Source organism: Benincasa hispida, chromosome 9, assembly GCF_009727055.1.
Source record: "Benincasa hispida cultivar B227 chromosome 9, ASM972705v1, whole genome shotgun sequence".
Taxonomy (NCBI): domain Eukaryota; kingdom Viridiplantae; phylum Streptophyta; class Magnoliopsida; order Cucurbitales; family Cucurbitaceae; genus Benincasa; species Benincasa hispida.
The window spans coordinates 16,036,866-16,053,440 of NC_052357.1; the positions used below are offsets into that span (position 1 = coordinate 16,036,866).

Below are 16,575 nucleotides of genomic sequence, written 5' to 3' on the forward strand. Positions count from 1 at the left end.
TTGTATGTTGTGTATTGTCAATCTCTGTGTCTCCCAAAGAGGTCGTAGGGAGGCTTTTATATAGAGAAGAGTCAAGCTCTTTTCTACTTCCTTTTTCCACAATTAATTAATTAAATAACACGTATTTAATTAATTGGCTCAAATAATTAAATAACACTTATTTAATTAATTAGCATAATTAAATAACATTAATGTAATTTAATTTAATGTATATATATATATATATTTAATTATCATAAACATCGTAGGTATATGTGCAATACCTCTCTATTAGTTAATTCTTTATGAATCTAATTCACTTGAATTAATTAATTGAATTTTATTCAAATATTACTTTAGAATTTAATTTGAATTATAGATCATATTCATAATCAATTATATATTAATCACATTAATATATGGTTTCCTTAAATTGATTTGAACAATTCAAATTATCCCTCTTAAATATCATCTAGTGACCTAACAAGGAGACCTGGTAGACCTGTAGATCAGAAACTTCAATGGTATGAGATTAATTGGCTAAACTCATTAGCCAAGTTAATCAATATTCGTTAACTGTGGTACATTTGACTAAAAACTCACAACTGTACTCTTCTCACTACAGATATATTTCTATGTCAACAGATATAGTCTAATAACAGCAAGTTAGTTCTTCACAAGTGTTTATAACTCCAACTAGATCAAATTACCATTTTACCCTTGGGTTACCTTTGATTCCTTAAGTATCTCTGATCAAATTACCGTTTTACCCTCGATAGCTCAATAGGATTAAATGAGAATCAATTTTTGGATTAATTTGAATTGTTCAAATTTATTAAGGAAATTAATTATATGTGATATAATTGATTAATTTTAATTATATATAGTATAATTACTATAATATATTTGATACATTATATTAATTTGTGAGAATAAATAAATATTTGAATATGATTCAAATATTAATTATATGAATTAGATTCATATAATTAAATTTTATGTAAATGTGATTTATATTAAAAGGCATTGGTAAGAGAAAATTGAATATTAAATTTTATCATATTATATTTATATTGAATTATATGTTATATCAAATATAACATATAACCTATAGTTTTAATATCAAATATAACAATATAAACTATAGTTTCTTTTCTCTATTTTATGACATTTAATATAAATCATATTTATATTAAATTTAACAACTATGAATCATATTCATAGATAATATATTTTAATCTCATTCAAATATATTATATATGAATATGACATTCAAATATTTATTTCCTCCCATTAAACTATAATGTATCAAATACATTATGATAATTATATCATATATAATTGAAACAATTTAATTATATCCCTTTTATTAATTTGAATAATTCAAATTAACCCAAAAACCGATTATCAACTAAATCCTTTTGAGCTACCAAGGGAACCTTATGGACCTACAACTTGAAGCTCCAACAGTACATGAATAATTAATTAAACTCTTTAATTACATTATTCACCGTCTGTTAACCGTCGGACACTCCACTAAAGATCGACAACTGCACTCTTCGTACTACAGATATATTTATGTGTCCATTGGATATAACCAATCACCAGTACGATGACCATTCACGAATTTCTTGTAAGTACAGCTGGGCCAAAATACCATTTTGCCCCTATAGTTACATTTAACTCCTTAAATACCACTGATCCCTCTAATGAACAATAGATCATACTCCTACTATGACTCAACTCCTTTCGGGCCAGGAGAGGATGTGGTGCCACATTGTTCAAGACCCAAAATAAGTCCTTAAGGGAGCAATTTATCTACTTACCCTTGCTTCGGGGAAGAAGTGAATTCCATCTTGTGTAGTTGTGTTCCTAGCTCCCCAATCATACGAATTCCCAAAGTGGTAGGCTTGTCGAGTCAGCGACCTGGCAACTCTCACTTATACAAATCAAAGGACCGCCTTCATAAGCAGGAGTTCACAACTCACTCAGGATTCAGGTCATGTTACCTATGGTCATCCTGGTGAATGTAAGTTTCTATTATAAAAGATGTTATATAATGAAACTAAATATTTCGTGGTTCGGTCTTATACAAACTCCTTTGTATATAATATCCCCGCTCGCATGTCTAATATATGAATGATCAGGATCAGATTATTTGTAGCACTTTACAACAATTGTAACACCTACAAAGCAGACCATACTTGTAATGTCACCAGGATAAGGTACCCGGCCTTATCCATCTACTACAGACCACTTAGGTTATCACTTAAACATGATCCACTTGTATGTCTCCACATATATGTTTAAGTTACAATGATAACCTTGGATGTTAATTTATTGGTTTATGGTTAATACAACTAAAATATCACATATTTTATAGAAAAAGTGAATAAAATATCATATATTATTAATCACATAAGAGTTTGTTCATACAATGTTTACAAACTATAGGACCCTACGAGATTTAGGGCAGCAACCCCAACACTAATGATACTTGATTAATTAATTAAACTCTTTAATTAAATTAATCAACATTTATTAACTGCCGACCATTAAAGATCGACAACTGCATTCTTCTCATTATAGATATATTTCTATGTCCATTGGATATAACCAATCAACAACACGTTAACCCTTTACAGATTGCTCGCAAGTACAATTGGGCCAAAATTACCATTTTACCTCTGTAGTTCCATTTAACTCCTTAAGTATCACAATCTATCTAATGAATAATTAGTCATAGTCCCATTACAACTAGACCTCTCTCTGGCCAGTGAGAGAGTGGGAGTCTATATTGTTCAAGACTCGGAATTAGTCCTTAAGGGAGCAGTTCATCTACTTACCTTAACAAAGAAAATAAGTAAATTCAATCTTATGTAGTTGAGTTTCCCGCTCTCCACTCAGACGAATCCCCAAAATGGTAGGCTTATTGAGTCGATGAATCTAAGCACTCTCACCCACATAAATCAAAGGGTCGTCTTCATACGCAAGAATTTGTAACTCACACAGGATTAAGGTCAAATCACCTATGGTCATCCTAATGAAATGTAAGTCTCTTCTAGCAAGATGTTATAAAGAGAGACTAATCATTTCGAGGTCCGGTCTTATACAAACTCTTTGTATAGGATACCCCGCTCACATGTCTCCACACGAGTGATCATGATCATATCATTTATAACACTTTACAACAATTGTAACAATAACAAAGTAGGTCGTATTCATAATGTCATTAAGATAAGATACCCAACCTTATCCATCTACAATAGACCGTTCAGGTTATTACTTAAACATGATCCACCTATATGTCTCCACATACATGTTTAAATTACACAAAATAACCTAAGATCTTAGTTTATTGGATTGAGTCAGTTTACGTAAAATAACAATTTGTTTACAGATGTTTACAAACTAAGAGAATATAAAAGATTTAGGACACCAATCCTGACACGTTGTGCACAATGTGAAATAACAAACAGACCAGTTGTATCAAATGACTATTTTTCCTCATACGATTCAATCATGAGACGATGTATCACACCTGATGGCACTTACTATTATTACATAGTAAGAGTTTTATTGTCTTACTTTCCCAAATGTATGATATGAATATTATTTAATATTAATTTTTTCATCATACAAAATAATTTTGTTCAAGATGTTTAATAGTATTTAGTACAACATAATTTACTAGATTTGGGTTCAATGTATGACCAAACCTTGGTAAATGTAGAAAGTATTATTCAACAGACAAGACGACTCAATGTTGCTGACATTGATCGAAGATGTATTCGTCCTAAATAACAACGACAACAAGGCAAAGCTAATCTAGAGGCACACGAAGACGACCACCATGTAGAAAATTTAGCGACTCGTAATTCAAACTTTTAGTTTCATATGAACTTCTATCTTGAAATTAAAAAAACTAATGAAATTACATTCTATCATGAGACGCTAAATCTAGTAAATGAGTATGATATAAAAGATTAAGAACAAAACAAGCAAGAAAGAAAATTGTTAGTTAAAAACTGGGAAAAAAAAATAAACTAAAATCGTCCACGAGTTTGGTCCTTTGATCAGTCAGCATGGCCGACATGGCAACCATCTAGTGTCCACGGTGTGCTGATTGGATAAAACCATAATTATGTAACGGGTACACGATTATTCCCCCACACAAAACTATCCTATTTTTGTAAATACTTTTTCCTTCCATCCTACTTTCGAAATTTCTTTCCTATGTACCCCATTGTTGTCATTACTTTTAAAAATCACATTATTCTTGAATTTAACCTAACAATAGTTTTGTGTCTCACTTGTACAACGTGTAAGGTACCTTATTTATAATCGAAAATATTCATATATAAAAATTTTGACCCCTAAACTTACCAAATTGTATAAATTTTAACTCTAAATTTTCTTTTTAATCAAATTACACCTCAAACTTACATAAATGTTGTAATCTTAACCTAAATCTTTGAAAAGTATTGCAATTCCAACCTTCTAATAAATCATCGATACAAATATTAATTAAAAAAATGTTCTCTCTTCTCTGTTCCATTGAAGGATCTTTGTCCTTTTTTTTATGATCTATGTGCATTTTCTTTTAATCTTAAAATAAAAGGAATATGCATTGTCATTGTCTCATGAGTGATAAATGCAATGCAAGCCCAACTTCCCTAACCAAAAAGCTCAAAAAAGTTGTAAACTTCTAGAAAACCTTTTATTTAAAAAATGTACCACTTGAATATTTTTCCACATTGACTTGCATTGGGTTACAAGATATAAGCTAGTCAACCTAGGTCATTCCAAACTTCCACCCAACCAAAAAGTGTGCAAAAAAAATAAAAAAAACCCCAAATTTTAGTTTTATCCCATGGACAATCTAGGTTTAAATCTTGCTTCAATTTCTAAATTTTTAAAATTATTCTACTTCCATTTATAAACTTTTAAAACATGCATTTTCATTCCTACCCTAATATCAAAATATTTACTCTTAATATTTTTTAAAAAAATTATCATTTTAATTCTTATATCTCTTATTTCTTTGTGAGTTTTTTTTTTTTTTTTTTTAAAAAAACATAATTGTGAGTATATGTATCATCGTATATTGACACTCTTATTGCATCAAAACCATTATAATGGATGCACTAAACTAAGATTTCTTTTTCCCTTTTCTTTTAGTTTAACAACATATATGTAACGAGGGTAGGGATCTAAACACACACTTTGTAGATATAAATGTCTTAACCAATTAGATTATATGTTTCAAATTTGATAATAGGTTGAGATACTATTTTAATTCCCGTATTATCAAAATTTTTCCATTTTAATCTCTATACTTTCTAATGTCTAATTTTATTATATATACTTTCTAATGTCTAATTTTATTATATATACTTTCAATAAATCTGAAGTCTGTTTTTTTTTAATTTCTTATCAATAAAAAAATAGTCTCAATTAATATAAATTGTGAAAATATATTTACATTTGTCATAGGAAAAGTATTATTATTTAATCAATTTTGATAAAAATTAACTTTAAATAAACTAATATATTTGTTGATAATAAAAAAGTAAACTTAAATAATTGATAGTATATAAACTAATGGAATATAATTAAAAGTACTCCTTTGACAATAATTTTACATATACTTTAAGAAAAAAAAATACATTTTCTAGACAGTTGAATGGATTTTTTTTTTCAAACACAGTAATGACACACTTAGAGAAATCAAAAATCAATCTCAAACATAAATTAAAAAGGGAAAAAAAAAACAAAAATCCTTCAATAATGTCCATTTCTTTATAATTCCTTCAACAGATTCTCCCTGTGATTTCTACAAAGAAACCCTTTTAAAACCACTAATTTCTTCTTAAACCCTTCAGAATATGAATCAGATTCAACAAAATCAATTGTATCACATTCTTCAACAATTGTCCTTAAACTCGTAACAATAAAAATCCAAGTTGCCGTACACAAAATAGCACAAATTCTTCCCCAAAGTACCATCATCGCCAATGTCATCATCAAAACCGACACCGCCGCCGCTGATCGGTACCGTTGGCTCGTTTCACCGTTCTTTGACTTTAACCCGTCCCGCTTGCTCCCCGGCCATTCGTTGTTCCGGTTTCTTCGGGCCGGGTTCGGTGGAGGGAATGATAAAGAGTGTGATATGGTGGGTGTCTTCAGGTTGGTGGATTTCAAATTCTTTTTAGGTGAGGCGGGTTGAGTGAACCGGACCGATCGAAACGACTCGAGTTTTTTGGTTAATGAGAACCTTGATTGACTTTGATCGGCGGGTTTCTTTCGCGAGTTTGATTGTTCACAACTTTCTTTGATGATTTTTTCTGCAATGATGTCATTTTTTACCTAATTTTTTTTTAAAAAACAAAATTTAGAAATAACAGAATTAATACAGATTTTTTAAAAGGTTAAATTACAAGTTTATTTATTAAGACAAATCGTATTAGTAATCACAAGATTTATAGTTCGAATCCTCTTATCCCTAATAATATTAAAAAGAATTACAAGTTTATTCTATGAAAGTTCATGGTTGTGTCTATTAAACTTTAAAAAAGTTTCAAGCTAGTAGTTTACTAAACTTTTAATTTTGTGTCTAATAAGTTATTGAGTTGTATTTAACATTTATTAAAATTAATGAATCGGTTAGAACCAAATTTAAAAATTTAATGTGATAGTAAATCCTAAGCTCAATTTTATGTCTAGTAAATCTGTTAATTAAAAAAATGTAAAAATGTAATAACTTATTTGATATTTTCCACCTATCTCATAAAATTCAAAGAGACTAATTAAATATATTTTAAAGTTAAAAAAAATTGAAGGCATATGCATAAAGTTTGGGATTTCTAAATTTATAATTTAACTTATTTATAAATATGATAATTACTTTTTATAATTAGGATAAATTCAATTTCAATTGGATGAATATCTTACAAGTTATTTATTTTTGTTAACTCTATTACTTGATTAAATTCGATCACCACTCCATTCAAAGTTTGATGTGACATAATACATTGAATAATTTGATGTAGAATAGATTTTGTAGATAACTAGACACATTAATTAGTTGATATGTCATATTAATGTTCTTTTAAAGATATTAAAAGAATAGGCTAAATTTTAGAAAAATATAAAATTATACGTATTTTATCATTAATCTCTCGTATATCTAACTATATAAAATTAATATACATTATTTCACCCATATGCTAATATGGGTTATAGCTTGATTATTATAAGAATTACAATATTGTCCAAAACGATAAAGATTAAAAATTTGAATCACTCACCTCAAATTGTTAGACTAAAAAAAAGAAAAAGACTATTTCACCCCTCCATAAGTTTTTCTTCAGGTCTCATGCTTATTCAATAAATGCAATTAATAAATTTTGATATCTTTTAACGAGATAAGTCAAAGTTAATACAAAGTAAATGAACATAAGTAAATTACATTTTTTTGTTATTTCCTTCCAGCAATTGAATTCATTTTAATTCCACAATTTAGTTGGGATAGGAAATTTTCCGTTGCTATAGTATATAAATGGGTTGAAATTATATTTTAGTCCTTTGAATTCTATTCTATTTTTGTTTCTAAACTTTAAAAAACGTTAATTTTCGTGCTTAAATTTTTAAAAAAATGTTTATTTTAGTCTCTGCTATTAAAATGATGTTAACTCTTTAACATAAATGTGAGAGAACTTTTATTTTTGGATGACTATGCTCAGCAAGATAAAGGTGAAGTATAATGTTAACAACTAACATGTCAAAATATTGAAGGACCAAAATTTTGAACTAAAAATGTCTTTAAAATTCTCTTCACCTTATTCAAAATTGAAACTTCAGATTATTTAATGTAACTAACTTATTTGGTAGTGTGGTCATAAATAAATATAAATCACTTCACCATTTTGTTAAAGAGTCAACACGATCTTAATTTAACAATGATCAAAATAAGTTGTTTTTAAAAGTATAAGGACTAAAACAAACCATATTCAAAGTTTAGGGACCAAAATAAAACAATATTCAAAGTTCAAGGACTAAAATAAATACTTTTAAAAATTGGACCAAAATACAACATTGTTGGAAGTTTAGGTAGGGGTGTAAATAGATCGGTGTCGGTTTTGGGAGAAAATCGGCACCGAAAACCGACTAAAGAAAGAGTGAAATTCGCCCGACCATCGGTTGGTTTGGTCTTTGATTTCTTTCTTTTTTTAAGAGGACTCATGAATGAAAAAGAATGATGAATTGATAATGTGTTATTGTTAGGTTAATAAAATTAGCAACTTTTTTAATTTTAAATCAATCATCTTTTTTATGAAAAAATTTAAATAAATTATGTAATGGGTTTGAAAATTAGACAACATAAAAATAATAATAAATTAATATTAAAATAGTAGGCTTGAACTTGGGTCGTGGTAATGGACTTACTTTTATACTTAGTTTTTTTTAAAAAAAAAATTAATATATATATATATTATATTATATATATATATACTATATATTCGGTCGGTAGTCGGTTTTCAGATTTTTTTTTTTTTAGGAAAACTGAAAACCAACCAACCGATCCCTAACCCCAACCGACCTTATTTTGGTCAATTTTGATTGATTTGATGTAGAATCAAAATAAGATTTAAACCTATATATATAACATTTGGCGAGCAATGAATTGTAATTTTTCTTTTGTTTAAAAAGAAAAAAAAAAAAGGAAAAATTAAAATTTCCATGTTTCCATATTAATTTTAAACAAGAATAAAAAGTTTCGAAGCAAAATTATTCACATACCTCTTGCTGCCCAATGATCAACTCATCGCCGGTTCGATTTGTCACCACCGACACCGCGACGGCGAAATCTTCATTCGACGACTTACTAGTGGCGGTCGGAGCAATAGAAATCGAGGAGAGCCGGTCGGAATCAGGAATGGACCGGTTAATCTGGACCGGAAGAGAAGAGTGAACCGGCGGAGGCGGCTTTGAGTGAAAGCTCATCCAAGAAAACGGACGTTTACGCTGACCGGCGGAGGATTTGAGGGGCTTAAAGCGGCGAAGCTTGCCGGAAAATCCAAAGCAGGAGAGGAAAAAGTGAGGTTTGGATTTGGAATTTGAGGATTTGGCCATGGAAGAGAGAGAATCGAAGGTAAAGGTTTATTTTGGCATGAGAGTGCCTTGAAGACGACGATTGAAATGTACGCTTTTTATAATATTCAATAAATAAATATATTATTATATCAAATATTAATTACGTGGCTTTAAGAGATATACGTATACAAAAGACATGGAGTTGGTGGGGTCTCTACATGCTGACATGTCAATCAATTCATTTTTGAGAAAATTATATGTTTTTTCACATAAATTAGAAATATATATATATATATTTGGGGAAATTTGATGCGTAATATGAGTGTTTTATTTTTTGTTTTTAGATTTATTAACGCCAAGTTTAGTAACTATTTGGTTTTTTTTTTAAAAAAAAAATTAAGTCTATATAATTTACATTTCTTATCATGATTTATATTTTTCTTAAGTATAATTGTTGAATTTTTAGTCAAATTCTAAAAAGAAAAACAAATTTTTGAAAGTTACTCTTTCTAATTCTCAAAATTTGGCTTAGTTTTTTAAACCATCTGGTCAAAAGGAATAACAAAAGAATAAATTTGGAGACGAAAGTTGTGTTCGTAGGTTTAATTTTAAAAAACGAAAACAAAAAACAAATTGATTATTAAATAGGGTATAAGACAAATGAATTCAATGTGTATCCATTTCATATAAGGTTTTTCTTTCCTAAAAAGAAAAAAAGAAAAAATTGATATGTGATTTGAATTGTGAAAATTCTAAAAAAAAAAACAATATTTTTAGATCTTTTAAAAACTGTGTACCTCAATTTTAAATTTAAAAGTTAGAATTATAGTTATAGCTTTTCAAAAATGGTTAATATATATTGTTTCTTATACTTCTTTTGAAATAAAATACCTAGATTTTGAAATAATAGCTATACAAAATTTATAAAACAAAATAATTAAAAAGTTAGAGGTTTAAATTTTTCTCAATCTCTTTGTTCTCTTTTTCTAGAGCACCTCACATTTTGTTAAACTAAAAATAAAGTAGAATTATTTTTATTATTTACAAATATATTATCAAAATATTTTGAATGATTTTTAAATTTAGATCAATTTTTTAAATCCACTACCAAACACGTATTTAAAAACACACACAAAAATATCTTACATATAATTACGTTTTTCCTTCAATCTCTTATTTTAAATTATGTTATGAGACCAGTACTATATAATAGTTAGATATTTGATATGAAAATTTTTAATATAGTAATCAAAACCAACTTATCTCAACGGGCACAAGTTGTCGCTAACAACTAAGAACTTTGTGTTTTGAATATTTTATGATGTAGTAGCAAAAACATACGATTTCACTAATAATTATAGTTGAGAGTTGAGTTATGAATTGATTTAGGACTTGTTTAGTAACTATTTTATTTTTAATATTAAATTTATGGACACTATTTCCACTTCCAAATTTCTTTATTTGTTATCTACTTCTCACCAATAGTTAATTTTGAGAACTGAAAAAAGTAGTTTTTGTTTTTGGAATTTGACTAAGAATTCAATTATCGTACTTAAGAATGATGTAAATTATTGTAAAATATGTCGATAAAATAGGTATAATTAAAAAAAAAAAATTATCAAACGGGATTTTAATTAATTATATTAATTAAATTGAAATAAGTAGACTAATTAAGAGGTATAGTAAATATGTAATTAAAATTGGACATAAATAAATTGAACATATACTGATTTTTTAATCAATTGTATCAATTTCATAGTTCTCAACTTTGACTATATGAATTTAAATATCTTTAACAATGATAAGTTTTTTAGTTCAACATGTGTGAGACCACCATGAACTAAAAAAATATTGTGTAAACAATTGATGACCAACTGGATATAGATTTGCAACATCTCACACCATTTAACAATTGGATTCTTAACAAACATCATAACATCTACTTCAAGAACACTTTGAATGTTCAAATCTCAATTTCAAGAATATTTAAACAAAGATATCATTGTCCAAATTTATTTAATAATATATAAATTTCACAAAGTGTCTTTATATTAACCAAAAAAAAAAAAAAAAATCACACACTTATAATTTTAAAAATTATAAACATATTTTAAGTCCACAATATGAGGGGTGGGTAAATCCTAATTTCTTAGTTGATAGATGTTTTACTCAATTGATAGTTCTATATCTAGTTTAAACTTGATTATATTTTCTACTTTTTAGTAACATCATTACAAATTAAATCACCAAAGTAAGCTTGGGTTAATAGTATTGGCACGACCTTTGTTTCTAAATGTTGGAGGTTCAATCTCTCACCCCACAATTGTTGCACTAAAAAATTTACCACGCTCTTGTGGGATGACTTACCCCATAAGATCTGGGTAGAAACTTGATTAGATTTGCCATTTTAGTTCAAGAAATCACCTACGACAAAATATTTACATAGCGGTTTGATGTGGTCTAGTTGTGTTTAACCTCCGTTTGTGAGATCCTTAATCTTTTTATTGCAATTCAGTATCTACGAAAAAAAAAATCATATTAAAGATTGTCCGTATCCATTCAAAACATTTTTCATTTCACACGATTTCTATCATTTAAAAAAGTCTTATACACTCCTTATAAATTTTTATTTCTAAATATATATATATATATTAAGTCAAATTTAAAAATAGATGATAAAATTGAACATAGCTCAACGCTAATTCACATGTATTATTTCCTACCATCCATTTTGAAATCTGAGACCAATGTGGAAGATTTGAATGTTATTTTCTAGGAATGGAATGGGTCCAATCTATTGTTAGTTGTAGGATCCGATGAGTTTAAGGTCATTTATCTCATTAACGTGGTGGAATCTTCTATATCTGATATTCATTTCTTTTGTGGGTAATTCTGTTAATGTCTTTGGTTTTTGTTATGTTCCTTGTGAGAAGAACAAAACGACCCGTGTCACAATATATATTTTTTTAATATGAAAAGATATTTTTCTAGATTTCATTCTTTCCGTCATCCCTGATGAGGGAGTTGGGTTGTAAATTGGTTTCCTTTTGTTTTAGTTTGTAGAAAAAAATCAAAGTGATAATTAAGATATTGTGTAGATAAATATAGTGAATATAATATATATATATATATATATATATTTAGAATAGGTAATATAGTGATAGAGAAATAAAAGGGATATTAATTTTGTTGAGCGTTGAAGCGCGTGGAGACATTAACTTTATGAAGCTGTGAATCGGAGAACGTGAGCGGAAGCGATGGAGACTCCAAAAACAAAGTTGAAAGTTTTTGGGTCGTGAATCCCATGACTCCAAACGTGACCCATTCATCCTTTTGGCATTAAAACAAATTCAAATTTCATTTTTAAATCTCTCTTAAAAACAATAAAAGTCGTTTTAAACTTTTTTTTTGTGTAGAAATGGTCTTTGTCTTGCTCAACCCATCGATCAAATTTCAAAGTTATTCGACGGTTTCAATACTACAATAAATAAATTTACTCATCTTCCTCTATTTTTCTCGATTTTTTTTTTTTAAATAATTACATGATACTCTTTGCATTACTTTGGTGAGATTTTGAAAGATTAACAATTTTGTGGGTTATTGCATCAAGAGTTTTTTTAAGGATAATAATTAAGTATATAACAATATTTTTATAAAATTGCAAATATAGTAAAATCTATCAATTCTATCTCTATCAACAATATGGTCTATTCTTGATAGACTTCGAGAACTTCCACTACACACCTTGCATAATCGTCAAGTCAATATTCTGTGTGCAAACTACAAACTTGTGGAACTGCTAACATCGCATTATCTATCGTGGTAAAACGGACATACCATAAGAGTGAACTCTGCATTTTTTAGAGGAAGTCATCATCTCTCCTGATGAAAAAGACTATTCTATAGCGAACATGCTCTGCTTTTCATGTGCTTAAACTGCATGCATTCCTCACAACGTATTTACTTTTTAGCTCAAAGCTATGAAGCACATACACAGATACGGCTACACGATACGAATACGTCTAAGGATACGTCATTTTTTAAAAATATTTTTAATATATATTTCTAAAAAACGAGGATACTAATACGTTGAAAATACATTTTTTTCTTTAAAAAAATCTAGGATATAGATAAATTTAGCATACAAGTTAATAACAATGATACAAAATAGAATACAAATACTGAAGTACAATACAAAAAAAGCAACATTTAAGATGTTGAAGTATAATACTTAATAAAATGTAATAGAAAAGTGACTCATATTGCAAAAAAGAAGAAGAAGAAGAAGATTATAGAGAAAAATATGAAGATAAACGAATAACTTATTGTTGAAGATATCCAAATGAGTTTATATTTTGCTGGACTTTGTGGGGATTCAAATGTGAAGATGGAGATTAGATGATTCTAATCTAGGGTTTAGTCCGTTACTTGTTTTTTTTCTTTCTTTTAGTTTTGGACTCGAGTAGTGAGCTTTTTAAATAGGTTGCCAAATTTTAGATTGGGAAAAATTAGATGAGATACTTAAAAGACGCATAAAAATAGATACGTCAAATCGTGTGTTAAATACGTATCTGGAAGTATAGATACGTCAAATCGCATGCCAGATACGTATCTGGGAAGTATCTGAAAGTATCGGTATCCGATACGTGTCTGATACTGATTTCTTGTCTTACATGAAATATCTGTGCTTCATAGACTCAAAGACTCTTTACTTGAAATTTCTATTGGAATCACTCATGAACTGAATTGGACCACCATCATTGCTAACTTGGACTCTTGTAACCCAAGATTGTATCGACAAATCTCGTGATAAGTTGATCTCATAACTTGTTATAAATTTTGTTATATTTGCAAATTTGTTTGCATTGTGCTATATCTGCAAATACTTTGTTTATGATTGCTATATTTACAACTGTCCTTACTTTCATTTAGGTAACTTTGGATTGGTTTTAAATATAATCTAATAAAAAGAGTTATAAATCACTGATCAAAGGTGGTTCACTTATAAAAGCTTAGAGATTAATTGATACAATACTAGATTATGGTTTTAATAGATACAATTCATAAAGTTTGAGGGATATAAACTTATTTTTTTCTCTTCTAAAAACAATTTTTTTTTGTTTTTTTTTGTTTTTGGTTCATCATTAAGCATATTCAAGAGTCATTTTAAGATTGTCAAAATCACTTTTGTCATTTTTAAAGTCAAAACATGTTTTTAATGGCTAAAAATAATTTATATTAAAGTTTACATATTCAAAAGTAATTTTTATATCATCAAAATTAATTTCGGAGGACTAAAAATATATTTTTCAATATTATTGAAAATGAATTTTAGTCATTTTAGAAATACTACCAAATATATCCTAAGACAATTGATTTAAAAATACTAACGGGATAAAGTTCTCAGAAAATCAGACCATACATATTCTGGCCCATAATTAGTTAACAATTGGGCCAATTAATTGGGCTTGGAATGGATCGTGGGCTAAAGTGATCAGAAATCGGGCCCATAATCGGCCTCCAATGTCCACAGTTATGTAGTATATAAAACGAGGGATTTTTTTTCTTCCCGTCTGTTCGCCGATTAGGGTTTCTTCAGAGAAGTAGCAAGGACCAGAATCCATCATGGTAGTCTTCCTTTCATTGTTCTTTGCTCTTTGTTTGGATCTTCTACCTGTTAATGATTCTATGCTGTGTTTGGTTTGAGAATTTAACTTTTAACTGGGAAAACTAAAGCGTGTTCTTCATTCTTTAATCTTATCCTATTTGATTCCGAGTGCTGGGAGGTGAAGTCTCGTAAAATTCTTTTTGACGTGGCTAAAATTGTCGGTTTTGTGGAGCCTAGCAGATAAGCTAATGTTTTGTTAATGCATATGTAATCTAGGATATTGGATTGACGAGTTCCGGGATTGTTTATTGGTATTTATTAAGGGCATTGTTCTTTTAGAAGTTTATGCTGTACTATGCAGTGTGGTTATTTGATGTTTCCCCCCCTTTTAGTTTGTTGATTTTTCGTAAGTGTTAATGCAGTAGATCTGGTTTCAATATAGTCGAATTGGACAACAAATTAGTATGTTGATACTTGAGAGACTAGAAATGCCATTGTAAACTTACTTTGAAATTCACTCAAGATTATGTTCTGGTTTTTCTCAACTCAATCATTTTTTGTTCATAGTTGTCGATTATGTTTTCCTATACAAGCGTTTCATTGAATTTGGGGGCTATGTATATGTGTCTGTGTGTGTGTGTATATATATATATATATATATCTGTATTGTGCACAGTTCTAATGTATGATCTTAAAATTCTAGTTTTTTTTTTTAAAAATTTTATTTGAATGATATTAAATCTTCTGCTAAATAGGTGAACGTTCCAAAGACGAAGAAGACTTACTGCAAGAGCAAGGAATGCAGAAAGCATACCTTGCACAAGGTTACCCAATATAAGAAGGGTAAGGACAGTCTTGCAGCTCAAGGAAAGCGTCGTTATGATCGTAAACAATCAGGATATGGAGGACAAACCAAGCCCGTCTTTCATAAGAAGGTGAACATCTCTCTTCCAAGATCTGTTCAACCCAAAATCAGAATTTGTTTATTCTCCTTGAATAAGTAATCGTGAGATGTTTAACTTTCCTTCCAGGCCAAAACTACAAAGAAGATTGTGCTAAGGTTGCAATGTCAGGGTTGCAAGCACGTCTCACAGCATCCCATTAAGGTTTGTGTTACAAGAAAATTTCCCTTTCGTTAGTGTTTATATGCTAATATCAACTATAAGGATGGAGAGAACTCTTATTTTAGTCATTCTTCGATTTCTTCATCGTTAATATCTACATTCTATCATTTGTTAATGCAGAGATGCAAGCATTTTGAGATTGGTGGAGACAAGAAGGGAAAGGGAACTTCTCTATTTTAGATGCATTAACATTGTCATTCACTATATATTGCTGTTTTAGGGAGTCAGAATTATGGGCTGTTTCTGCCCTTTGCTTTTTGTTTGGTGTTTTTGATATTTGGGAACGTTTTTACTTGTTGAATTTTGTTTATTGTATCAGTTTATAATGGAACCTAGCTTATCCTCTACCAAATTTCTGGTTTTGAAACCTCACATTTTCGTTTGATGTCTCATTTAAATCTTAGGTGACATTTTCATATGAAATTTCAAAATGTTACGTTTTTCTTTTTGAATTTTTAGCTTTATTTTAATTTGATTGGGGAAGATTTAAGATTTACACTATTTACTCTGTCTAGGTTCTAATGTTTATAATTTAAAATAAGGATAATTAAGGTTCGACAATTATTTTGTTTTTGAAAATTAAATCTATGCAAATTGCTTTTATCTCCAAATTTCTTCTTTTGTTATCTAATATTTACCAATGGTTTAAAAAAGTAGGTCAAATTTTCAGAATAAAAAAAAAAGGTAGCTTTTAAAAAATTGTTTTTATTTTTAAAATTTTGGTAAGAATTTAATCAATTGTACTTAAGAAAGAAGTAAAATTATTAT

The 16,575-nt window shown here is 28.7% G+C and overlaps 2 protein-coding genes across 3 annotated transcripts; one reads left to right on the forward strand and one right to left on the reverse strand.

The window, feature by feature from the left end:
- Positions 1-5,744: 5,744 nt before the first annotated feature.
- Positions 5,745-9,162, reverse strand: LOC120085350. 2 transcript variants are annotated; one of them, XM_039041291.1, is made up of 2 exons: positions 8,782-9,162; positions 5,745-6,348 (listed from the first exon to the last, which is right to left on the reverse strand). In XM_039041291.1, the coding sequence occupies exons 1-2, from the start codon at positions 9,112-9,114 to the stop codon at positions 5,782-5,784; spliced, it is 900 nt and encodes a 299-aa protein (XP_038897219.1). In that variant the 5' UTR covers positions 9,115-9,162; the 3' UTR covers positions 5,745-5,781. The 2 variants fall into 2 exon arrangements, with proteins under 2 accessions (XP_038897219.1, XP_038897220.1); XM_039041292.1 differs by having other exon boundaries at positions 6,190-6,326.
- A 5,460-nt stretch (positions 9,163-14,622) lies between these two features.
- On the forward strand, positions 14,623-16,179 carry LOC120086327 (60S ribosomal protein L44). Its single transcript, XM_039042916.1, has 4 exons — positions 14,623-14,703; positions 15,439-15,618; positions 15,715-15,789; positions 15,928-16,179. Exons 1-4 carry the CDS (start codon positions 14,701-14,703, stop codon positions 15,985-15,987), a joined length of 318 nt encoding a protein of 105 aa, XP_038898844.1. The 5' UTR covers positions 14,623-14,700; the 3' UTR covers positions 15,988-16,179.
- The last annotated feature ends 396 nt before the right edge of the window (positions 16,180-16,575 follow it).